Here is a 21,528-nt window from a genome sequence, read left to right as displayed (position 1 = left end):
TTCGTGGTGGGGATCAGAGAGACCTCATGGTACCTTGAGTAGTTTTGTGAATGTCTGGCCTATGCCCCGCTTGGAATTTCTTCTTCTGCTTTTATTAACACGGCCGAAGGATTAGAGAAGAACGGGTTGCTTGGTCATTTCGAGATTTTTGTTTACTTTATCAGATCTGCTTTTAAAATATACTAATAGTAATATATAGTTTTCACTGCTTGGATTCTTTTGTATGTTTTTAAGATTTATCTGTCTTAGAAAAGTATTTACATTGAATCAAAAGTCAATTTATTTTGTTTTAGAAGAAATTCCTCGTGAAATCACGTTAGCCCTAAGTCTAGGGATCAAAAGTAACATAAGATACAGTGGAGATCAAATCTGACGGGTACAGTTTGCCATTGGCTCAACTCAACTTTCGATTAAAAGGTGGATTACCCCTCAAGCCACTAAATCCCACCTCTCTGTTTCCCCCGACTTAGATTCCCCGGTCTATTTATACTTACTTTCAAGATGAGCTGGCAAGGTATGCAGATTTACACAAATAAACACCCCCAAACTAATCTTACGGTAGGCTGGGTCGATCAAACCCTGGTGGGATCCAAAAAGATTGACAAGGCCGCTATATTCTCTGCAGCAGGCGATGCTCTACTTGCAACAACTGCAGGATTCAATGTAGGTTTTGGACTATCGCTCTTTGAAATTGCCGCTAAAACGTGTTCCAATAGGTTCAACTAGGGGAGGTTCAGTATATGTTGAGAGGTTTCGAGGATTCAATCCCGCTATACTCTGGTGGGCTCTATGTCGCAGGGGAAAAGCTTATGGTTACAAAAGCAGATGATCAAAGCATATATGCCGAGAAGGTGAGATATTTCAATTGACACAATAACTGATGGCTTGTTAATTGTGAGAATATTAGGGCAAAGAGGGTGTTTGTGTGGTGAAATCATCTCAATCAATAGTCATCGCACATTATCCTGAAACAGTGCAACCGAGAGAGGCTGCAAGCATTGTTGGACAGTTCGCAAATTACTTGACTAGTATAGGATATTAGCTCAAAAAGACGAAGAAATGATCGTGATTTGGCGGAATATTTTCTGATAAGAATATTCTAGCTATATATCAGATTTTATACATGCAGCACTTTAAGAGGTTAAACGTCCTGAAGTAGTCAGAGCCCTTGTTAAATTCCAATATTGGTGTTATACCTTTATTCAACTTTAATCCTTCCTATTGTCTATTTATCTGTCGTTGCCATTATCGCGGAGCAAGGACTCGACCTCCTCGACGGCCGTCATATATTCTTGGTACTATGCTGTGACGTTGGTGGATATGTCCAAGACTTTCCTAGCCTGAACCGTGTCTAGGAACCTGTGCGCGTTCTTAATAGCGTGTAGTCGGGAGGATAGGCCATGATCCAGGCTCCATATTTTCATTGGTCTTTTGGTTGTCGATCGTGATCTGGGTCTATCTCATTGTGATATGGTGGCAATTCTTTGTTTTGATTCGACGGGACTTTGCGCTATTACATGCCTTAGCGCGAGTATGTTTAGCCGATCAGTCTGAAGCTCTCCGGGGTGGGTATATGTAAAAATTCAGAGATCAGTTAAGAGGACGAGGATAGAATACAGATATAGCTACGGAGTACATATATGTAGTAAGAAAAGTCACTTTTATATTGTAGAGGGCCTATAAATTTCCTTTTTGAGTTAGTGTTGCCTTAGTTATTGGGTTTGCCCTAATCCGTCACGTAATCTCCCGTTCATCACCTGCCAGTGGGCATCATCCCCCCGTTGCTCCACGCCTTTGCCCAATCGGACAACCCGCTTGGCCCACTCCTTACTCTTTCAGTCGCAAACTGCGGCTGAGTCGATGTCGCTTCTATCTCAACTTTGAACTCTTGGGGTCTGGATCATATGCCCTGACTACGCAAGTGGCGCCTTGGAGAGTGTTCTTTCAGTCATTCGTAAATTGCGTATTCTCAAGCAATGCGGTATAGTCATCCTTTCAAAGAATGCTCACTCGTCTTATATTGTAAAAGACTTGGATTGTTTTGTCTACCCCGTTTTCCTCAATGGCTTTCCTTGCCTTCCCTTGCCATATAATAACAATCACATGACACCTCAGTTAGGCCCCTTTCGGGTTTAGCGCCGTCCCTCCTTTTTAGCGCCCAGCAACATGCGGGGAAATCTGTGGGGGAAACCGAAGTTGGAAATATCAAAGCCAACCTGGGGACCAGCATCCATCTGTCTCTCTTTTCTCGGGACCGAGTCGCATAGACCCCTTGCCTCCGTTGGCGGGCCATCGGTGATATACCAAGACAAGCCAAGGCCCGAGAAACACCGCCAAGAGAGCTTGGATCCCGAGTCCACACGCTTACCTTCTTTTTCATTTGACGGCATCGCCGGTGTTTCTGGGGTCTTGGTCAACGGGACACGATCCCATCCCACACAGCGGCACAAATTTTCCAAAATTGATTTGAAATGAGACCTGCAGCCTCCCAAAGGTATTGCAATGCAGGTTACAGCTCAACATTTTTCTATCCAGCGTCTTGATCGGATGTCGATTTCCCACACAATGTACTCCAAGTGCCAAGGACTGTCGATTTCTCCGCGGTGGTAGAACTCTATAGGTTTCGGAAACCGCCCGAAGACCCGAAGGGCGGAGAATGAGGAAATCTACAATTAAGGTATGGGGCATATACATACCTAGGCTTACAGGGATATTAGCGTGGTGCCTGAGCGGAAACTGAAGAGCGCCATTGATGTGACATCGGGGAGCTGTTGATTGGGCCAACCAACACTACCTGTGCTTGGCGTGGGGTCAAGGCTGGGGTACGCTTTGATACATCGCCGATCACCCAAACTCTCTAGGGCTATCCCTCCCTCGTGGCTCTGGTGATGGTGCCGCGGAGAAGACCGTAAGGAGAATGCCAAGAAATCCGGCATCCTTCGTGTCTTGGTGAGGCATATATTACAATTTCCGGCGACATCGTCCATTGGTAACCATGCAAGCATGACACACAGAACTGTAGCAAAGTTCGGTCCGTTTATCGGCATTGTTTTCATTGTTGGGATCGGGGTAAGACCATCATCTATGTGGTTCTTGCGTGGTATATCACTTAGAATTAAGATGCACACTTTGCTGTCACTGTGTTTATGGGCTCTATGGTGTGCTAATATGGATCGAACGGTGGTTTACGCTAGGGATGATGTCAAAAGACCGGTTCATCTCACAATCCTACTCATGTAAAGCTCATAGAGCTAAAGTCCTGGCTCGAGTATCGGGGAATTTAGGAACAACGTGGATTGGTTGAATGTTCAAGACCAAGACTCGGCGCAAGCAAGCCTTGGGTCACCGTATGCGCTTGCATGGCGCAAGATTGGAATTTAAGAGATCGTCCATGCCCCTCCGTACAACTCTTTTCCCCCATCGAATGCAGCCTCCCCCTCACAGCCTTCTCTGTTCTGCGACTGCCAACCTCAAAGACCTCTGTTGAGCCTATTGTCTTCATCTGAGACTTGTTCTCTCGAGGCGCTGCTACATCGTCTCGTACACAGGTCCATGACCTCGATTCGCGATTGATTTGTATATTCATTCTCCACGACCCGTCTAGAAAGCACAAAAAACATCATCCATCATGGCGGGTGGTGCTGCTATCAACATCTTTAAGTTCAACACGGGCAGCTTGCCCAAGGAGACCCTTAACGCAAAGCTATGGTTCGCCGTCTTTGCATTTGGTCTCATGGGCGCCGCCCGTGGTGTCGACGAGGGTCTCATCACGGGTGTATTCAACTCTAATGCTTTCAAGCAGTCTGTTGGCATTGACGACCTCGAAAAGGATGAGCTCGCTAGTATCAAGGGTACCATTTCCTCCATGGTTCAGCTCGGCAGTGTCGCGGGTGCTCTATTGTAAGTCTTGCTATTGAAACGCATCATACCCGTCTTTACGCCCGGACAGCCTTTGCTAATCATGGTTGAATAACAGTGCTTTCATCGTTTGTGATCGTATCGGTCGTGTCTGGGCTACCCGCCAACTCTGCTGTCTCTGGATTCTCGGTATCGCCATCTTTATTGGAAACAACGGCAACATGGGTGCCGTCTATGCTGGTCGCTTCGTTGCTGGTCTTGGTATTGGACAGACTTGTGTCGTCGGTCCCATATACCTTTCTGAAATCTCCCCGGCTCCCATCCGTGGTCTCTGTACTTGTATGTTTACTGGTGCTGTGTACCTGTGAGTTAATACTTCTCTTCTCCTATTGCCTCACTATCCGATGCTAAAACTAAGTCTAGTGGTATTATGATTGCCTATTTTGCCAATTGGGGTACTCAAATTCACATGGCGGACACCTTCAACCGTTGGGTAAGTTCCCCTGTCACTATAGACGTTGTCGTACTGATTTAGCTAACCCATCTTCCCTACAGGCCGTCCCAACTTCACTCCACCTCATGTTCGCCGGCATCATCCTGATCCTCACCTTCTTCCAGCTGGAGTCCCCCCGTTTCTACATCAAGCAGGGCAAGCGCGAGAAAGCCCTCGAGGTCCTCTGCAAGCTCCGCGGCCTACCCGCCGACCACCCATACGTCCTGAACGAGATCACCGAAATGGACGTTGCCTTCCAGGAGGAGATGGAAGCCACGCTCGGGATGGGCTGGAAGGGCCTATTCAAGGAGATCCTCGGCATCAAACGCAACGCATACCGTCTATTCCTCACCAACCTCGCTCAGAACATGGCCTGCTGGTCCGGTGGCTCTGCGATTACCGTGTACGCGCCAGATCTATTCACTCTCGTCGGTATCACCGGCCAAGAACAATCCCTATTCTCGACCGTTGTCTTCGGTGTCGTCAAATTCGTCGCCGCCATCATCTGCGCTCTCTTCCTAGTCGATATGGCTGGCCGTAAGCGCTCTCTCATTATTGGAATTGTCCTTCAAACAATTGCCATGTTCTACATTGCTATCTTCCTGAATCTCGTCCCCATCGCCGAAAATCCAGACTTCGTTCCCACTAAGACGCAGAACCGTGCATCGACCGCTGCCATTGCCTTCATCTACATCTCCGGTGTAGGTTGGGCTTTGGGTTGGAACAGTGGTCAGTATCTGCTTTCCTCGGAGCTGTTCCCTCTTCGTATTCGTGGTATCTGCTCGTCTATCACAATGGCCATGCACTTTATCTGCCAGTACGCTGTCAACCGTGCCCTGCCTGAGATGCTGCTCAAGGATGGAGGTCTTGGCCCTCACGGGACCTTTTACTTCTTTGGTGTTATTTCCGTTCTTGGTGGCTTCTGGGTGTGGCTCTTTGTGCCCGAGGCTGCTGGTCGTAGTCTCGAGACTATTGATAAGATGTTTGACCTTCCCTGGTACAGGATTGGTCTCTTTGGAAGGAAGTTCGCTGAGGAGTATGACCGCGAACAGGAGCAGATTTACCGCGATGAGAAGAGGGATGGGGCAATTGTTGTCTCCCACAATGAGAATGCGTAGTCTTTCTCGGTTGACGATAATGGTGTGTCTTGGGCGAAACATGTCTATCACATACTTATCAGATCTAAATATATATATTTCGAACTTGTTGAAGACAATTTAGCATGAAGTAGTGAGAATATTCCATTAAAACCGTGGAGAATTTTGACATACAAATCCTGGCACGAATACTGTAGTGGAAACGGATATACATGTAAAGAAATTGGGTCTGACTTCAGACCCTGGTGCAATAAACAAAACAGACATATATTTAGATAGAAAGAAACAGTGTTCAAGATGTCTATACTTTCTCGACTTGCACATGCTCCACCTTCCCCGCTGAATTTCACCAGCTTAGTGTACTCAATGATCCATTTTGTCTCTTGCCAGGTCCCAGATCTAGCGCAAACCCTGCAGCTCCTGCTCAAGCTCTGCCTTGACAATCTCCTTAACACCCTGCCATCCAGCACTCTCGCCGACGGGGGTAACCCGACTCTCGCGCTGCTCAAGGCCAACGAACTCCTGGGGCAGGATCTCGGTGAAGTCATAACCATCCTCGGAACGCAGAGCAAGATCAACAGCGCTAGCAAACTTAGCCGGGTGGGCAGTGGACAGCGAGATATGAGTATCCTCGGGGTTACGCGCCAAAGAGCGGCGAGTGGCAGCAACACCAACAGCAGTGTGGGGGTCAAGGATGTAACCACCGGTCTTGGAGCTCTTGGCAGAGCCAGGACCAAGACCCTTAGGGAAGGAGGTCTTGTAGATATCACGGATCATGTCGATGGTCTCCTCGTTGCTAACGCGCTCACTCTCGAAATCGACCTTGGCGGCCTCGAGGACGGCGGCGGGGACTTGGAAGCCGCCGTTCGTCTTAAGCTCGTTGAGCCACCCGCTGACATCCTCGCAGGCGTGCTTGCGACGCTCGGCTTCGGTGCCAGTTGCGGTTTTGTAGGAAAGGAACCAGAGGAGACGCTCGAAGTTGCTGCTGACGAGGATGTCCATTGCGGGGCTGTGGGTTTCCTTTACGCCGTGGTCGGTGGGGGAGTCGAGGGCCTTCTTTGTGTAGTGGCCGTTGCTGCGGAAGAAGCGGTCGAGAATGTCGTTTGCGTTGGTGGCAATCACGAGTTTCTCGATGGGGAGACCCATCTGCTTGGCGAACCAACCGGCGAGGATATCGCCGAAGTTGCCGGACGGGACGACCACGCGCACCTTGGAATCCTTGGTGTAGGAGGGGGACTTGATGAGGGAGAAGTAGGAGTAGAAGTAGTAGGTGATCTGGGCCAGGATTCTGGCCATATTAATGCTGTTGACCGCGGCGATGTTGTGAGTGGAGTTAAGGTCCTCATCGGCGAAGAGCGCTTTGACGATATCCTGGCAGTGGTCGAACGAGCCGGCCACGGTGAGGTTGTGAACATTAGGGTCCAAGATAGTTGTCATTTGCTTTTCTTGGATGGGCGAGACGCGGCCTCCATCAGGGAAGAGGATGAATACCGAGACGTCCTTCTTGCCGCGGAGTCCGTAGATAGCAGCGGAACCAGTATCACCGCTAGTAGCACCAACAACGGTGAGGTGGTGGCGGTCCTTGCCAGTCTTTCCAGCATTCTTGCGGACAAGGAAGTACTCGAACAGGTTTCCGAGGAAGCTGAGCGCAACATCCTTGAAGGCAAAGGTCGGGCCGTGGAATAGCTCTAGCAGGTAGAGGTTCTTTTCGAGGAGGACGGAAGGAGTGCGCTCGGGGTGGCGGAAAGTCGAGTAGGACTTGGAGATAATGTTCTTAAGATCTTCACGAGGAATCTCGTCGGTAGAGATATAGAGCGACATGATTTCGAGTGCCAAATCCTCGAAGCTCAGGTCGCGCCATTCGGTCTCCCATGACTTAGGGAGAGTAGGCATATCCTCCGGGATGAAGAGACCTCCATCGGAGGCCAGGCCTTGAAGAACAACATCTTCAAAGGTTCTCTAGAGAAACAGATGGGTAAGTAACATGTTTGCGATGAAATTTGGAATGGTTGTTTTTCCTACTCACCCCGTACTCAGCACCACGAGTACTTAGGTATTGTTGTGAAAGTGTAGGCGACATAGTGAGAAGGTCAATTGACTCAACAGAAATTCCTTGAAACCGAAGTAAAGAAGAAGAGGCGGAATGATTCATCCCACCGCGGGGGAAATCTGAGTGTCCCAAAAGGGATTAGCGCCTCCGAGAACGGCCTTCACGTGCGTGATTTGATTGGCTCTCACTTATATACTATAATAGGTATAATTCGAATCCTTGTCATCTTTTTCGACTTCATTCATGGGCACATCTCTATATTGGAATCATCTCTAGTCATCTAGTTACAGGCATTTACTCGTTGACCAGCACGTATCTATAGCGGGCCTTTCCATCCTCCATATCCACAATCGCCTTGTTCGCATCCTTCATGGGGATCTCCTCCACCCAGGGACGGATTCCCTTTTCAGCAACAAGCTGGAACATCTCCCGGATCTCATTAGGGCTACCAACGAGGGAGCTCTGCAGCTTCAGCTGACGCATCAAGCTTCGGACAGGAGCGAACAATCCACCATCCTCAGGAAGACCAACCTGCACAAAAGACCCACCAGTCTTCAGCAGACCCAAGTAATCATTAAAGGGCATCTTAGTAGACGAGACAGTCGAGACAATCAAATCCAAAGACCGGGCATTGGCAGTAGCCCATTCCGGCTCATCGTCAGTCGCAACATAAAGATCCGCCCCCATCTTCAGCGAATCCTCCTTCTTCCCCAACTTCCGCGAGATAGCAACAACCTTATCAGCGCCCATAGCCTTAGCAAACAACAAGCCAAAGTGGCCCAGTCCACCAACACCAATAATGCCCACGCGCTTGCCGGGACCACAGTTGTTGTGCTTAAGCGGGGAGAAGAGGGTAGCGCCGCCGCACAGCATAGGCGCGGCATCAGCCGACGAGAGAGCGTCGGGGATCTTGATAGCAAAGTGGCCGGGCACACGGTGGTACCGCGCATACCCGCCGTACGACTTACTACCGTCGTAGTGGATGCTGTTGTACGTGCCGACGACCTTCTTGCTGCAGTAGTTCTCTTGGCCTGAGGCGCACTCCTCGCAGTCGCCCTGGCGGCCGAGACAGGACTCGCTCTGGGCGCCGACTCCGACACGGTCGCCGAGCTGGATGTCAGAGACCTTGCTACCGACGCGCACGGCTGTGCCGACAATCTCGTGGCCTACGCAGCAGGGGTAGGCGGTGGGTCTCTGTGGCGAATATTAGTTTTTTTTTTCTTTTCTACACGGATGTTGTTATACAACAAGTTTCCACATGAGATCTTGCTGATACGGAAAACATAAAACATACCCAGCCGCTTCGGAGAGTGTGTAAATCAGAACCACAGATGCCGCAGTGGGAGACTTTGATATCAACATCGGTCTCCTCCCACTCTTTCGGTTGGAATTCTTGCCAGACCATCTTGCCCTCGCCGGCACTAGGGTCGAGACCCATCCAGCCTTCGAATTTGTAGTCTGTTTGCGCCATTTTGTGAATTAAGGGAAATGTTCACTGACACTTCTTTCCTGGGGGTCTGCCCCGTTTATATCCGAATCTTGGAAGCGGCACAGATCCCGAGTCCCACTCGGTTTTTCACTGGAAACTTCGGTTTGATGAATAATTGGTAATCAGCATTTTTGATGGGTCCATCGAGATTTGGACTTGGGAGGGGCTATAGAGTGGGTGGTGTTTATCTATGTTGTGGTTGGAGAAGGTCATTCCGAGACATTGGGTTTGCTGATAACCTAGCATCTACCTAGATGCATACTAAATCTAAAATTTAGAAAAAGCCGTACCTGGATGTTCCTCTATGAGAATTATTTAATTCAACTATGTACGAACCACATAATAGGGATTCGCCATTTTAATGGCTTTTTGTTCTTCCTTTTTCTGTGGAGCCGTGGGGTCGGCCGAGAAAAATCGGGAGTCTATTTGCATCGGCATTTGAGCCTTTCAGCCTCGGGATCCCTACGACATAGGGCCAAGTGATAGGTTATAGATGGTTCTCGTATGATGCATACCAAACCTTACACTGCAAGGCTTGGCTGCATAGCCAAGATATGTCTAATCTATGTTCAAATCATCACAATAAAAGAAATTGATATTCGAGGCAGAAATGTACAGGCCTTTTGAAGTCCGTTTAGGTAGAGATGCAAGAAACATTAAACAAGTAAAAGAAAACACCAATCTATCTCCTTCAGTTCAGATTCTCGCTTGCGAAAACATCTGGATATAACATCAGCCGGTAGGGTCGGCTAGACACACTTGGCTATACCATCAATGTCATTCCTCTAAAAGAGCGACAAAATGTCGTCGTTGGATTTCTTGGTCTGGTTATTTTGAGAAGGTCCCGCATTGCCGGAGAGATCAAGACCAGAGAATCCGTTCATGAGATCACCGCTGTTGCCACCGCTCGACGAGGGCTGGGCGGCACCGGAATCTCCGAACACGCCCAGCAAATCATCTAGGTTGTTGCTTGCTTGCGCTGTCGGGGCACCAGCTGCAGGGGATGCTACCCGTACGGGAGTGCCAGCCAGACCTTCTAGGCCAGACATGCCGCTGGAAGGCTCGGTTTGTGCGGAGGCAGGAGCACCACCGTCGAAATCGATGTCCAGCAGGTTCTCGACGTTGTTTTGCGCCTGCGCAGGGGCTGTGGCACCGCCAGCGGCAGCGGCAGCAGCCGCGGCCAATGGGTTTTCGCGCGCGTTCTGGATTTGTTCCCTGTGGAGTGGTTAGCAGCAAGTTCAATAGAACACAGGATATTGAATACATACTCGATAGCAGCGCGCATGACGGCGTCGGCGCCGAATCGGCCGTGGCCGACAAACTGCTCGGGGGGCTTGTGGTAGACGGAGGAGAGAGTAGACAGTTCGGAAAGGAGTTGGTCGAGGAGCGCCGGGGGCAGAGAGTGGATGGTGGTGACGATAGGGGGCTTATCCGAGAGCACAATGTTCTTTGTCGCATTTGAATCGCTGGTGTTGGACAGAAGACGCCAGTAGATATATGCTCGGTCACGGACATCTGGGTTGTCGTTCTCGGATGTCGCAGCCTGGAGTACCCGCTGCACTAGGCCCTGTGCCTTCTCGGGCCGCTTGAGGAAGAGTTTCACCACAGCTGTGAGGATTTGCAATTGGGTCTAGAAATAGTGGTTAGCCGATGTGGTAGCATATATCAGGAGGGTAGAACAAACCGAAGAGAATTCTTCGTTGAAACCATCGACAAAGCCACCCAAGATATCACCCGCGTTGCTAATCTTTTCGGCATACTCTCCAACAATCCAGATGAGTGCCGCTCTGGCATTGGGCTCATCCAACTCATCAATACACTGGCATAGAGTCGGGATGATACCTTCGTAGCCAGGGTATTTCCGGAAGATATCCTTGATGACAACGATCGCTTCCTGAACGACGTAGTTCACCTTGGTGTTGATGAGATCCAACAATGTGTTAACGCACCGCTCGCTGGCGCTCTCAATCTTGATGGCAACCTGACCGATTGCCCGGACAGCTCGGCGGACAAAGTCCATATCGACTTCGAGGGCATATTCCTTCAACTCAGCGAGGAGTTGGTCCACATTGCGGTCGTTCGCTATACGCACCATAATCTCAAGTTTCTGGAACTTGACATATTGCGGGTCATTGTACTTGCAGAAGAAAACACGGAGTTCTTTGTTGAGAATATCAGGCTCCTTCTGCAGGATAAGGTCGATATTTCTTAATGCAACATATTGCACTTCCGGGGCTGACGAAACCAATGTAACTATATCGAATTAGCAAAAAAAAACGAAGTATAATAAAAGCGGCGAGGGAGCATACCCAAGGGAGGAGCCATCTTCTTTAGGTAGTTCTTCGACAAGTCAGGGCTAACATTCTTCATATGTAAGAACACAGCCTTGACTGCGGCAAGAACCACACCGGAATTAACGTGCTGGAACTGAGGAGCGACCCGTTCGCAAATGTGCTCCGACTCCTTCACGTCGGAGGTCTTATACTCAGCCAAAGTTGAAAGAATAGTGACGCGCCCCCATTCCGTGCACTCGTTCAAAGCCATCAGCATCTTCCGTAGAGTGTTACCATTAATCTGCAGGGCCTGTGTCTCAGGTGCCGTGTGATGAATCTCCTGAAGTGCGGTGACCGAATTGGCGACTACCATGGGGTTGGGGTCTCCAATCATCTCCTGGAGCGTCTCCAAGAATCCGTTCTCGATGGCCATTGCCGGGTTCAGATCGAAAAGCTTGGCCACACAGATCGCAGCGGTCTTGCGGACATACGGCGACTCGTCTCGGAGGGTCTTGCGCAGCGGTTCTTCCATGTAGTCCACCATCTTTTCCACCCGAATACAACCCATTGTTCGGATTGCCAGCGCACGAATCAGTGGGTTCGGATCTTCCGAATCTTGTACGAACGTGTTCACGGCGAGAATACATAGATCAGGGTGCGATTTGGCGTAGTTCCTGAAAGTGAGAATCGACCGATTAGCATACGTAGCCACCTTCAGTTGTACTATGGTACCCACATGAGATAGAGGTAGACCAATTTCTTCTGCTCAAGATCGGCTGTAGCAATGTTCTTGAGAACATCTGGGAACAGGGCCGAAACATCCTTTCCTAGGGTCATGGCCATGATTGTCTTTTGAATTGATTCCTTCCTGTTACGTTGTCAGCCATACCGCATCTTCGCCATACACTACCAGGCCGGACTGAAGGCTTCACTGCTGTACATACCGTTCATAGGCGTACTGGGAACTATAATAATAGTTAATATCATTCGTCATTCACTATGGCGAGGTAGCCAGCGCATGGAGAGGGCCGCATACACAAGTCCAGCTCGCAATTCAAACGTCTCTCCTTTCCGAGGCACCGCAAAGGCGCCACGGATCTTGTTCATCGCCATAGCGAGGATGTATAAGCTTCAGCAACGACTAAGTCGTGCCTCCGCCTAGAGATATCGGGGATGGGTGGGAATCGAGTAGCGTTAGGCGACTGCGGGGGATTGGGAGCTTCACGGTCGCGCGAGGTCGGGGAATAGAATGTGTCGAGATTGTTCGTCACTTTGTCAAACACAAAGAGATACGTGAACAATCCGGGGGTGGAGAGATTTTGAGGAAGAATGGGGGGAGAGAAGGAGAGAAAGGGTGTTTCGGACGATCAAAAGTTGTCCACAAATGGTGGCTTCTGGACTCTCCCGCTCTACGGTCATCAACTCTCTCTCTCTCCTTTATTTTATCCTCTAATCCAGACTATAACTATCTTAATGGTATGGTTTATTCTATATCTGTCAAACTGCCAAATTGCCAAGACTAACACATCTGCAGGCTAACCTCCCTAACTTGCGACGTCTCTTTGTCGAGGCTAGAACGGAGGCGGAGGAGAACGAGTACTCGCGAAAGGCCGTATGTCATTGGACCAACTTCGAGCCGATTTGATGATGCTAACAAGTTGTAGTTCTACAATCTCGTCCTCTTCATTTCTTCTGTTGCCATCTTCAGCTTGACTGCTCAGCGCATGAGTGGACCGAAAGTTGGGCGATGATTGAGACCCCTATATTGCCATATATTTGGGATATTATGAAGTATGAAGTATGAAATACAAAGTGACATGAACGCATAATCCGATTTCCTGGCAGCCCAGCTGGTCCGACGAACTCATTAATTACGAACCCTGTGCTATCCATTAATCAGTCTCTTCGCCTTCACTCTCTAAGAACGCAAGTGACTGTCGCCCCCGAGACAACCTACGCCGAGGCTTCGCATCCTCCTCATTCTCCTCGTCACTCTTGGCACCCCATTGTTTTGCGCCTTGCTGGATCTGCTCTAGATCCGCCTTCAGCTCCCGTTCTTCGCGGATCTGGTTCGCCTTCTCTTGAGATGGCCGACCGGTCATTCCAGCATCCTCTAACATCCCCTTGAGATGCTTGATTTTGGCTTTGGGGGTGTCATATGGCGCCAGCTCTTTACCCCACAGCTTACGGATGCCGCATTTGATGAGCCATCCTTGCAGTCGTTTGATTTCAGCCTGGTCCGGGCTGGTATCCTCATCCTTGGCTTTGGGGGCTTTCTTCGTCTTGGTCGCAGTTCCCGTGGCGCTTTTCTGTCGTTTGCGTGGGGCCTTGGGCTGAGGCTCTTCGTCAAGCACCACCGACATCTCGCTTTCGGAATCGTCCTTGGTATCTCCGGTCTTTTTGACGACATCCGAAGTATCATCGGGAGCATCGGAAGCGTCTGATGCATCATTTGTGGGTTTTGATACGGGGGGCTTCTTTGCTGGCGACTTCTTCACTGGCGCTTTCGATCGTTTCTTGGGCTTTGGGACATCGTCATTGTCGCTCTCATCACCGGATAAATCAGAAGTGTCTGATATATCTTTCTCGGGTTTCCGTGCGGAGACCTTTTTCGCTGGTGACTTTTTTATTGGCGCTTTCGATCGACTCTTGGGATTTGTGACCTCGTCACTCTCGTCAGATGCCGGGACTGATAGCTCATCCTCCTCATCGGATACCGACGTCCTAGTCTTCTGGCGCTTCCTAGGCTTCGGCGCAGTCTCGGGCTTTGCTCGCTTCGCAAGGGCAGTGGGCTTTGGCTTCGCGGGAGGAGAGGGGGACTTTTTGGTCGCTTGAGATTGTGGATTTTGTATCGCCTGATCTTGTGTTTCCTGTAAAAGCATTGCGTTCAGTATGTTTTCCTCTGGAGCTGATCTGAAGCTACTATCAAGCTGCTGAAAGGGCGCTGTAAATTCGAACAAAGACTCACCACCTCGTCCTTGATTATATTCTCACTCCGCGCTTTCCAGTCACCTGTAGACTTAAAGTATCCCGCTGTGAGACCTAGTGTATCTTCTGTGGCAAGTCGCACGCGCTTGACAGTCAATTCCTCCATATTGCCCGACTTGAAGATTGCAGCCACTTGATCGCGAAGGCCTTTTTCAAGAGCCTGGTCAGATGGAGTGTTGGGCACCTCACTCTCGGCTTCAGACTCAGAGTCGGACATTGTATACTTCGGCGGCATGTTGATATCGCGCTGTGGCGATTGGAAAGAGGTTAAAGGTGTAGGAGTGAGTTTGAATGAATCGTCCAGCTTCTCGGATAATACGTGGATAAATAAGGACCAAATATCAAAGTAATGGAAGAAAGAGGTTTATGTATTTCAATCAAACCGCGAACCTGAGCGCGTCTGCGTTGAAGAAGCGCGGCAGGAATGGCTGACAAAGCGGGATCGAGATTGATCTGCATTTCACTTGTATGTCATTTGCGACTCTTGCTCTGAAAGCTCAGCTTCTGGATTTCTGACATATTCAAAGTTCCTTGATCCTAAGCGTGTTCGTCGCTTCTTTTTTAAATATATCTTTACTGACTATTGCGGCAAATACCCGTCACTATTCCCTCGTTCTCGACTCCGCTGTTTCTCCGCAATCTATTAGAAATCAACCCCGAATCACTTTCACAACTCCAAATCACCAATTTCTCGAGGAATTAAAACCTCCACAAACGCAAACATGTCCTCGGTTCCACCAGAGCAAGTCAATAGCCAATATAAAGGCACGGCGTCTATGTTCAACCAGCCAAACCCCGCGACCTCCGCAAGCTCATCCAAGCCCGCCGGGGACGATGACTCGAAAGCCCCATTGCCCAAGGGCGTAGTCCTGGACAAAGACGGAAAGCCGTAAGTATCTACAAATTACAGCAACCAAGCTCATCCGGTCTACTCCGTCAGCTAGATCTACAGAACAAGCTAACATACCGACCTCACAGCTGCCGCACCTGCACCTCCGTCTCCTCATGGCTAGCATTGACCAAGCAAGCCGACCTCAAAAACACAAACTCAAGCTCTACCTCTACCTCCACTTCAAACACAAGCAAAATGACAACCTCAACTCCCGCCCTCGCCGCTGCTGCAACCCCCTCCCCCAGCGAAACTCGCTCAGACTGCCCGCCAGACGTCGAAGAGCTAGGTCGCTCAACATGGACACTACTGCACTCGATGGCAGCTACATACCCCGAAAAGGCAAACATGGAACACCAGGCTAATATGGGCGGGTTCTTGAAATTTTTCGCGAAGCTATACCCGTGCTGGGTGTGTGCGGATGATTTCCAGGCATGGATGGCGCATCCGAGTGGACGGAATCAGCCGAAACTAGAGAGTCGGAAGGAGTTTGGGTGGTGGATGTGCGAGGCGCATAATGAGGTTAATCGGAAGCTTGGGAAGAAAGAATTTGATTGTCGACTTTGGGAGGAGAGATGGCGCACTGGGTGGAAGGATGGTCGGTGTGATTGAGTTGTATGTTTATGGTGGTTTTGTTGGAGTGGTCTTCTCTCTACTCTTCGGTTTGAACATCTCCCTTGTACATTAGATTAGATGCGCATATTTTAGCGAATCAATATGGACTGTATTTTTATCACTACTGGCTGGGTAATAATAGACCAAGCAACTAGAGACATGATCTTCGGGTTATGGCTAGAATATAGAACTTTGGACAAAACATGTTCGCATACAAACTAGATCGCTAAGCAATTATAATCTTGGATACAAAAAGACATCTAGACAAGGGGACTGTGTGCAGGAAATTTTGTCTTTCTCCCAGCCGAAAAAAGAAATTGAAAAGCGCCGCCAAACACAACTTCTCCTCGTGCAGATGAAAATGTACCCATTTGTAACTTCGTTTCAAGAAGAGGAAAAAGGCAGAAAACCGTTATGCTTCGTCATGCGGCAATTAGAATTGACTGGGGACGAACAGGCGCAGGCCGCTGGCCGGGGCACCAATCTCCGTAACATCCGATATCCGGTCGACACTTCCCTTGTACTGGGGGTGGTATTTGGCACCAGTGAAGGGGTCTGAGACACTGGGAGAGCCGCTGTAGATAGGAGTGTAGGAGGCAGCGCAGATGTCGAATTCGGCGAAGGGGTCGAAGTCAATGTCGATCTGATCTTGAGGGTTGCGTTCGCATTGAGCTTTGATCTTCTTGGCCTATTTCTCGTTGTTAGTAATGGTATATCACAAGGTGAAAGTTCAATTTCAAGAAAAATCTTACCTGTTCCAGAAGCTTAGCGGAGCCTCCATTAGCTAGCATGCGGTTGGCAAAGCTCAAGGCTGAGCCATAGTTCTTGTTGGCAAAGGCCAACTTCATGGCAGCCATCAATGCCAGTTGTCGGTGAGCGACCTCGAGCTTAGGGATTGTGAAGTAGGCGGACAGCTCAAGGCTGCGCTTGAGACCCTCAGGGGAGTCGGTGGCGAGAGTACGGCGCTCGAGCTCAATCGACATGGCGAGAATGTATTCCCGAGCAGTGGCAATGATCTTCTTTGCCTCCTCCATGTCGGCTTCGGATGAGACGGTGTTAACGAGAACAGTGTGAAGAATGCGCTTGAAGGTTGCTACACCCTCTTCCAATTTGTTGGACCGCATAGCGGCATAACCCTCTTGCAGGTCAACGCTAGCAACTGTCTCTAGGTCCCGGGGAATGATGGGAAGCATCTTCCGGGAGTCAGTCTCGTCGATGGTCCGGCGCACATAGTTGACCAAAGGCGGCAGACCAGCAGTCGCCGGGAGATAGGTCTTAGTCGCCTTGTAAACTTCGAGGAAGCGAGGCTTGAGAGGAGCGAACTGAACGGCACCAACTTGACGGTTCAAGAGCTGCATCGCAGTGTCGAAAGAGCCAGCGGCGACATGGTCGGCAGCCAGCGGGGAGTTACGAGCCCACAAATCGGCCTCAGAACTGCCCGCGCCAGCTTCAGCGCTTTCCACATTGACGAAGTCGACCTCTTCCTCAACATTGACATCATCACCCATATCCCATCCGGAAACTTCCTCTTCATCGTCCTCAAGGGTTTCCCGGGCGACAGCAGCTTCTTGCTCCTCTTCCTCAATCTCGAATCCTTCGGCACCAGCCTCTTCGTCGGCGGCACCAACCTCTCCAAGAAGCGCCTTCTCAAAGGAGGAGTGACCGGCAGCCTTAACAGGCCAGTTGGACTTGAAAGTGGGCACAATAGGTTGAGGAACCTTCAGAGGTTGCTCGATTGTGGGTAGGACGATCTGATCTTCGGTGAGACCAACGGCCTCCAAAATGGACTCGGCCTCTTCAATCAGACCATGTGACTTGGCAGTAAGATAGGCAAGAGGGTCTAGCGGAAATTAGCATGGAGGAAACAATCGCCACAAGGGGTAATACATACACAAGTCCACTTCCTTGAACATCTGGATTCGGTCCTCAACGTCTCCACGGTAGATAGCGTTTTGGAAACGAGAGGTGAAGTCGCCACGGTGTTCAGCAATCTTAGCCATGCGAGAAAGCTTCTCCTGGTCGCCGGTAGCGAGGTATAGGAAAGAAAGCTTGTCGAAGTTACGCTGCTTTTGGTAAGTCATTTCGACAATCTGGTGGTTACCATGGGCCAATGCCTCAGCTCCAAGTCTACTCCAGACGTTGGGGCGATCGAGTTCCCGTGCCATCTCATTGGCAACCTCGAGGTTACCACATTCAAGGGCAAGATCAAAGCGGGTCTGAGGGTCTTGCACAAATTGCAGAGCAATCTCCGGGTAACCCTTCTTCTGCAGATAAGAAATGATACTCTGGCCAACCAAACTCGAGGTCTTGATAATCTGAAGCATTTCATCGTAATTCCGCTTCACGAGGGCGAGCTTGAAACGGTACTCTGTCGGGTCAATTTCCAAAATGCGTGGCTGGGCATTGCGGTCAAGGGCATAGACGCTGCGTCCCTTGACACGAACAAGGTACACAGTCTGGTCAAGGGTGCGGATAATACCATTGTCACCGTTGAGGAGGGAGTACTTCACATGGTTAAGGGTGGAGTAGAGCAGGACACCGGCGTCATCCCAGGTAGCACTCTTGATGCGAATAGTCTCGTGCAGGGTGCTGACCTGCTCGAGGGTCTTGGTCACAATGGTGACATTGTGTTTGCTGAGCAAAGCGCAGTACAACCCATCGTTAGACCACACCACATACTTCACTCCGCTGACAGCAAGCTCTGCAAGCTGTTTCTTTTGTTGAATGTCGAACAGAGCAACATGTGTAGGGGTGATGAAGAGCAGACATCCGGTACCACCAAAGTAGATATCGGTTGTGCCCGCTGGGGGCTTGATTGTCTTCGTTGTGGAGTTGCTGAGATCCTTGATATCGACTTGCTGGCTCGAGGGGTTGAAGACAGCGAAGCGGTTGCGGGCGACGAAAACTGCCGAAGTGGCCTGTCCACGCTTAACGTCTGTAGGCTCAACAGCTCCAGTAGCATCTCTGGGGAGATGAATCAGTTCGTAAGTTCCATTATCGGCGGGCGTGGTAACAAGAATAGCACGCTCGGCGGGGTTGTAAGAGAGGGTACGCGGAGGGACCCATGGGGAACCCAGCTTGCGCAGCGAAAGCATCGGCGGCGACTCAACATTCTTGCCAAAGTCATATGACTTGACGTGCTTATCCTTGGTGATGTAAAATAGCTGGTTCTGGTAGATAGCAGACGCAGGGCGCTCTCGCTCGAGCTTGAAGACCATAACACCGGTGTCATGGCCCGCGGCAAACAGGTTCATCTCGGGGTGGGCAGCGATAACCCAGAATCTATCAAGGTCACGTTTAAAGGACTGAACGGATGTACGCTTGTTAAGATCCCATGCGCGAATCGTCTTATCTTCGCCGACGGAAAGGATGAGGTCCTGGTGTGGGTGGAACAAAGCGGCGGAGGAATTTTGGAAATGGCCGCGGCAAGTATCGACTTCCCATGCCTTGGTATCACTCATCCGCCAGAGCTTGACCAACCTGTCGTCACCGGCGGACACGAGCAAGGGCAGTGTGGGGTGGAACGACACCCAGTTAACTCCGCGGTCATGACCTTCCAGCACAAACTTAACGACTGCATCGGTATTTCCAAACATATCAGCTTGGTTTGGGTTGGCTCTTGCCATTTGATCTTCGAAGGAAATCGAGGTAGGGGCCGAGTGCTTCTTCCGCAGGCCGGAAATGTCCCAAATGCGAACCGACTGATCCAACGAGGCCGAGGCAATAAGATCCTCGGTGGGGTGGAACTGAGCGCACATAACATAATGGTTGTGACCGGTCATCGTACAGACTAAAAAAAAGGTAAAAGGTTAGTCGATGTTAATACAGGTAGCTCCAATACATCTTACTGAGTGACCGGTTTTGCCAGTTCCAGATTCTGATGGTCTGGTCATCGGACGCAGACAGAATCCAGGGCAGCTCGGGGTGGAAGAAAACTGTTCGCACATAATCCAGGTGTCCATTCAATGTGAACAAACACCTCCGGGTCTGGTAGTTCCAAACCTTGATCTTGTAGTCGTCACCTCCCGACACAAACAGGGGCTGGGTTGGGTGGAAGTCAACGCCGCGAACTGGGCCATCGTGTTCTTCGAATCGATCGATAAGAGTTCCCATGCGGTAGTCCCATAGTTGGATGGTAGAGGAGTGAAGGGAGACGAGAATCCATGGCCTGTTTTGAGGTCAGGGTGGGTGCTTTGAGGTGTTAGGTGTCCCTCCGCGGGATTGACTGACCGTTTGGGATGGAATGCAATTCCTTTGGCTCTGGAGGATTTCGACTCAAACTGCACGAGGGAGAGAATCATTAGCATCCTCAATTGAGTCCCATTGTTTGATGGCGCATTAAGATGCCCGAGGGGGGCGTACCTTGGTGAGCATGTTTGGGGAGGACTGCATCTTGAAGATTTGGCCGGAGCCGCACTGTAAAGTAGCAAGCTCCGCACACTAGAGAGCAATAGAAGGCAGAGGCGACCACCGTATCCACCTGAAATAAAGAAAAGAGCGAAAGGTAAACACTTGATGCTGGTGTTTGGTGCAGCAGTAAACTAAACGTGGACTCTATTGTGGAAGCGAATGACATCGGCCAATCATGCTGCCGGGCGGTGAGCGGTCAGGGGGGAGCTGGTCTCGATCTTGACTTTGTATAACAAGTTATCATAGATCTGTTTTTATATCAAGGTCAAGGAGGAAATGTTCGATATATTCTAATACTATGGATTGAAATTAACCATGGGTTGTCTTTTTTTTGACTATACATCCAAACTTCAACTTCGACGAGTGGAGATATATCTGTTCCCCATCTTCCACCCCCACGTTAGAAACATCTGGAAGGCCATGATGTTATGACGACCATGACTTTCTTGCGGCTTCCATTCCCCTACGCTTTTACTGGTCTCTTTCTTGTACTTAATCTTTTAATAGAATACGTCTCTTTGATCATATACTGCATCGTTCCTTCCTTACAGAAGCCCGATTATGGATTCTGTGACTTGACCGTCCATCTTGGATTGGAACCAGATATCAACATCGTTCGGGTTTAAGGCTTGATATAACAATGGAGGACTTCCCAATGGATGATGGCACGACTCCTGCCAATCCAACCCGCCGTTTTGAATACTTCGCCGAGTTTACTTATCCTGCTGCAGCAGATCACCAGCCGGAGGAAAGTGAGCACAGCATGGACGGCTCAGAACCCTCAACGCCTACCCATGACATAGATCCGTTCGAGGACAGTGATGATATTCAAGTCATCAAGCCCTACGATATTGAAGAGCCCGACGATAAGCTAGAAACTAGCGTGCCAAGGGTAGATCTACTATGTCTCCCAGATCGGCTCGAGCGATGGCAGCGCGACTTGACAGACTACCTGAACGATCTAGACTATCAACCCGGTGGATTTCATAGTAATACAATTCCATTGGTGCGAAAGAGAGGGCAGAAGAGAAAGCCGACCCGCAACACTCTCGCTACACAGCACGGGGATCCGCACTTTGCACAAAGACATACATCACCCGAGACCCAGGATGAAGTGCCTGACCATCGCCCCAAAAGACGAAGGTTTAGCGAACTTCCAAATTGGCATTCTCAAGACATAGACTCATTTGGCGCTTTCCGGGAAGGCAACGCGAATGAAAGCTCGGGGTCCGAAACAGCATCGATCGACCTGGGCAACGACACAATGGACGACTCGCCTATGGCCGATGAGATGGATGTCGATTGAATTGTCAATTGTAATGACATTCTCATCGGTCATTCTCAGCAAAATTACTTAAATATGTCA

The 21,528-nt window shown here is 49.9% G+C and overlaps 10 protein-coding genes across 10 annotated transcripts; 5 read left to right on the top strand and 5 right to left on the bottom strand.

Moving 5' to 3' along the window:
* Positions 1 to 501: 501 nt before the first annotated feature.
* Positions 502 to 1,042, top strand: N7455_008134 (profilin; the record flags this gene model as incomplete). Its single annotated transcript, XM_065605811.1, has 4 exons — positions 502 to 514; positions 563 to 663; positions 717 to 851; positions 908 to 1,042. 4 exons carry the CDS (start codon positions 502 to 504, stop codon positions 1,040 to 1,042), a joined length of 384 nt encoding a protein of 127 aa, XP_065460760.1.
* Positions 1,043 to 3,628: 2,586 nt separating this feature from the next.
* N7455_008133 (uncharacterized protein) lies at positions 3,629 to 5,469 on the top strand (the record flags this gene model as incomplete). The annotated part of the gene is made up of 4 exons (XM_040955626.2): positions 3,629 to 3,900; positions 3,977 to 4,222; positions 4,282 to 4,351; positions 4,414 to 5,469. 4 exons carry the CDS (start codon positions 3,629 to 3,631, stop codon positions 5,467 to 5,469), a joined length of 1,644 nt encoding a protein of 547 aa, XP_040813943.2.
* Positions 5,470 to 5,847: 378 nt separating this feature from the next.
* Positions 5,848 to 7,593, bottom strand: N7455_008132 (threonine synthase THR4; the record flags this gene model as incomplete). Its single annotated transcript, XM_040955542.2, has 2 exons — positions 7,475 to 7,593; positions 5,848 to 7,407 (listed from the first exon to the last, which is right to left on the bottom strand). The coding sequence occupies exons 1-2, from the start codon at positions 7,526 to 7,528 to the stop codon at positions 5,848 to 5,850; spliced, it is 1,614 nt and encodes a 537-aa protein (XP_040814030.2). The 5' UTR covers positions 7,529 to 7,593.
* Positions 7,594 to 7,792: 199 nt separating this feature from the next.
* Positions 7,793 to 8,969, bottom strand: N7455_008131 (NAD(P)-dependent alcohol dehydrogenase; the record flags this gene model as incomplete). Its single annotated transcript, XM_040955650.2, has 2 exons — positions 7,793 to 8,692; positions 8,793 to 8,969. The coding sequence occupies 2 exons, from the start codon at positions 8,967 to 8,969 to the stop codon at positions 7,793 to 7,795; spliced, it is 1,077 nt and encodes a 358-aa protein (XP_040813955.2).
* An 803-nt stretch (positions 8,970 to 9,772) lies between these two features.
* On the bottom strand, positions 9,773 to 12,373 carry N7455_008130 (putative AP-1 adaptor complex subunit beta; the record flags this gene model as incomplete). Its single annotated transcript, XM_040955526.2, has 7 exons — positions 9,773 to 10,202; positions 10,256 to 10,617; positions 10,672 to 11,240; positions 11,297 to 11,934; positions 11,997 to 12,128; positions 12,205 to 12,225; positions 12,297 to 12,373. 7 exons carry the CDS (start codon positions 12,371 to 12,373, stop codon positions 9,773 to 9,775), a joined length of 2,229 nt encoding a protein of 742 aa, XP_040814017.2.
* A 216-nt stretch (positions 12,374 to 12,589) lies between these two features.
* N7455_008129 (DUF5310 domain-containing protein) lies at positions 12,590 to 13,011 on the top strand (the record flags this gene model as incomplete). The annotated part of the gene is made up of 3 exons (XM_065605810.1): positions 12,590 to 12,736; positions 12,795 to 12,872; positions 12,925 to 13,011. The coding sequence occupies 3 exons, from the start codon at positions 12,590 to 12,592 to the stop codon at positions 13,009 to 13,011; spliced, it is 312 nt and encodes a 103-aa protein (XP_065460759.1).
* A 141-nt stretch (positions 13,012 to 13,152) lies between these two features.
* N7455_008128 (putative transcriptional regulator) lies at positions 13,153 to 14,483 on the bottom strand (the record flags this gene model as incomplete). Its single annotated transcript, XM_040955632.2, has 2 exons — positions 13,153 to 14,130; positions 14,229 to 14,483. The coding sequence occupies 2 exons, from the start codon at positions 14,481 to 14,483 to the stop codon at positions 13,153 to 13,155; spliced, it is 1,233 nt and encodes a 410-aa protein (XP_040813933.2).
* A 487-nt stretch (positions 14,484 to 14,970) lies between these two features.
* Positions 14,971 to 15,749, top strand: N7455_008127 (flavin-linked sulfhydryl oxidase; the record flags this gene model as incomplete). The annotated part of the gene is made up of 2 exons (XM_040955682.2): positions 14,971 to 15,137; positions 15,227 to 15,749. 2 exons carry the CDS (start codon positions 14,971 to 14,973, stop codon positions 15,747 to 15,749), a joined length of 690 nt encoding a protein of 229 aa, XP_040813953.1.
* Positions 15,750 to 16,185: 436 nt separating this feature from the next.
* Positions 16,186 to 20,144, bottom strand: N7455_008126 (coatomer subunit alpha; the record flags this gene model as incomplete). The annotated part of the gene is made up of 6 exons (XM_040955705.2): positions 16,186 to 16,440; positions 16,505 to 17,592; positions 17,644 to 19,542; positions 19,601 to 19,920; positions 19,983 to 20,032; positions 20,115 to 20,144. The coding sequence occupies 6 exons, from the start codon at positions 20,142 to 20,144 to the stop codon at positions 16,186 to 16,188; spliced, it is 3,642 nt and encodes a 1,213-aa protein (XP_040813904.2).
* Positions 20,145 to 20,802: 658 nt separating this feature from the next.
* N7455_008125 (uncharacterized protein) lies at positions 20,803 to 21,468 on the top strand (the record flags this gene model as incomplete). Its single annotated transcript, XM_040955603.2, has 1 exon — positions 20,803 to 21,468. One exon carries the CDS (start codon positions 20,803 to 20,805, stop codon positions 21,466 to 21,468), a length of 666 nt encoding a protein of 221 aa, XP_040813922.2.
* Between the last annotated feature and the right edge of the window lie 60 nt (positions 21,469 to 21,528).

Source organism: Penicillium solitum (genome assembly GCF_028829755.1).
Source record: "Penicillium solitum strain IBT 25940 chromosome Unknown utg000005l_segment0_segment0, whole genome shotgun sequence".
Classification (NCBI taxonomy): Eukaryota; Fungi; Ascomycota; class Eurotiomycetes; order Eurotiales; family Aspergillaceae; genus Penicillium; species Penicillium solitum.
Note: the sequence above shows the minus strand (reverse complement) of the source record. Positions and strands in the feature narration are given on the sequence as shown.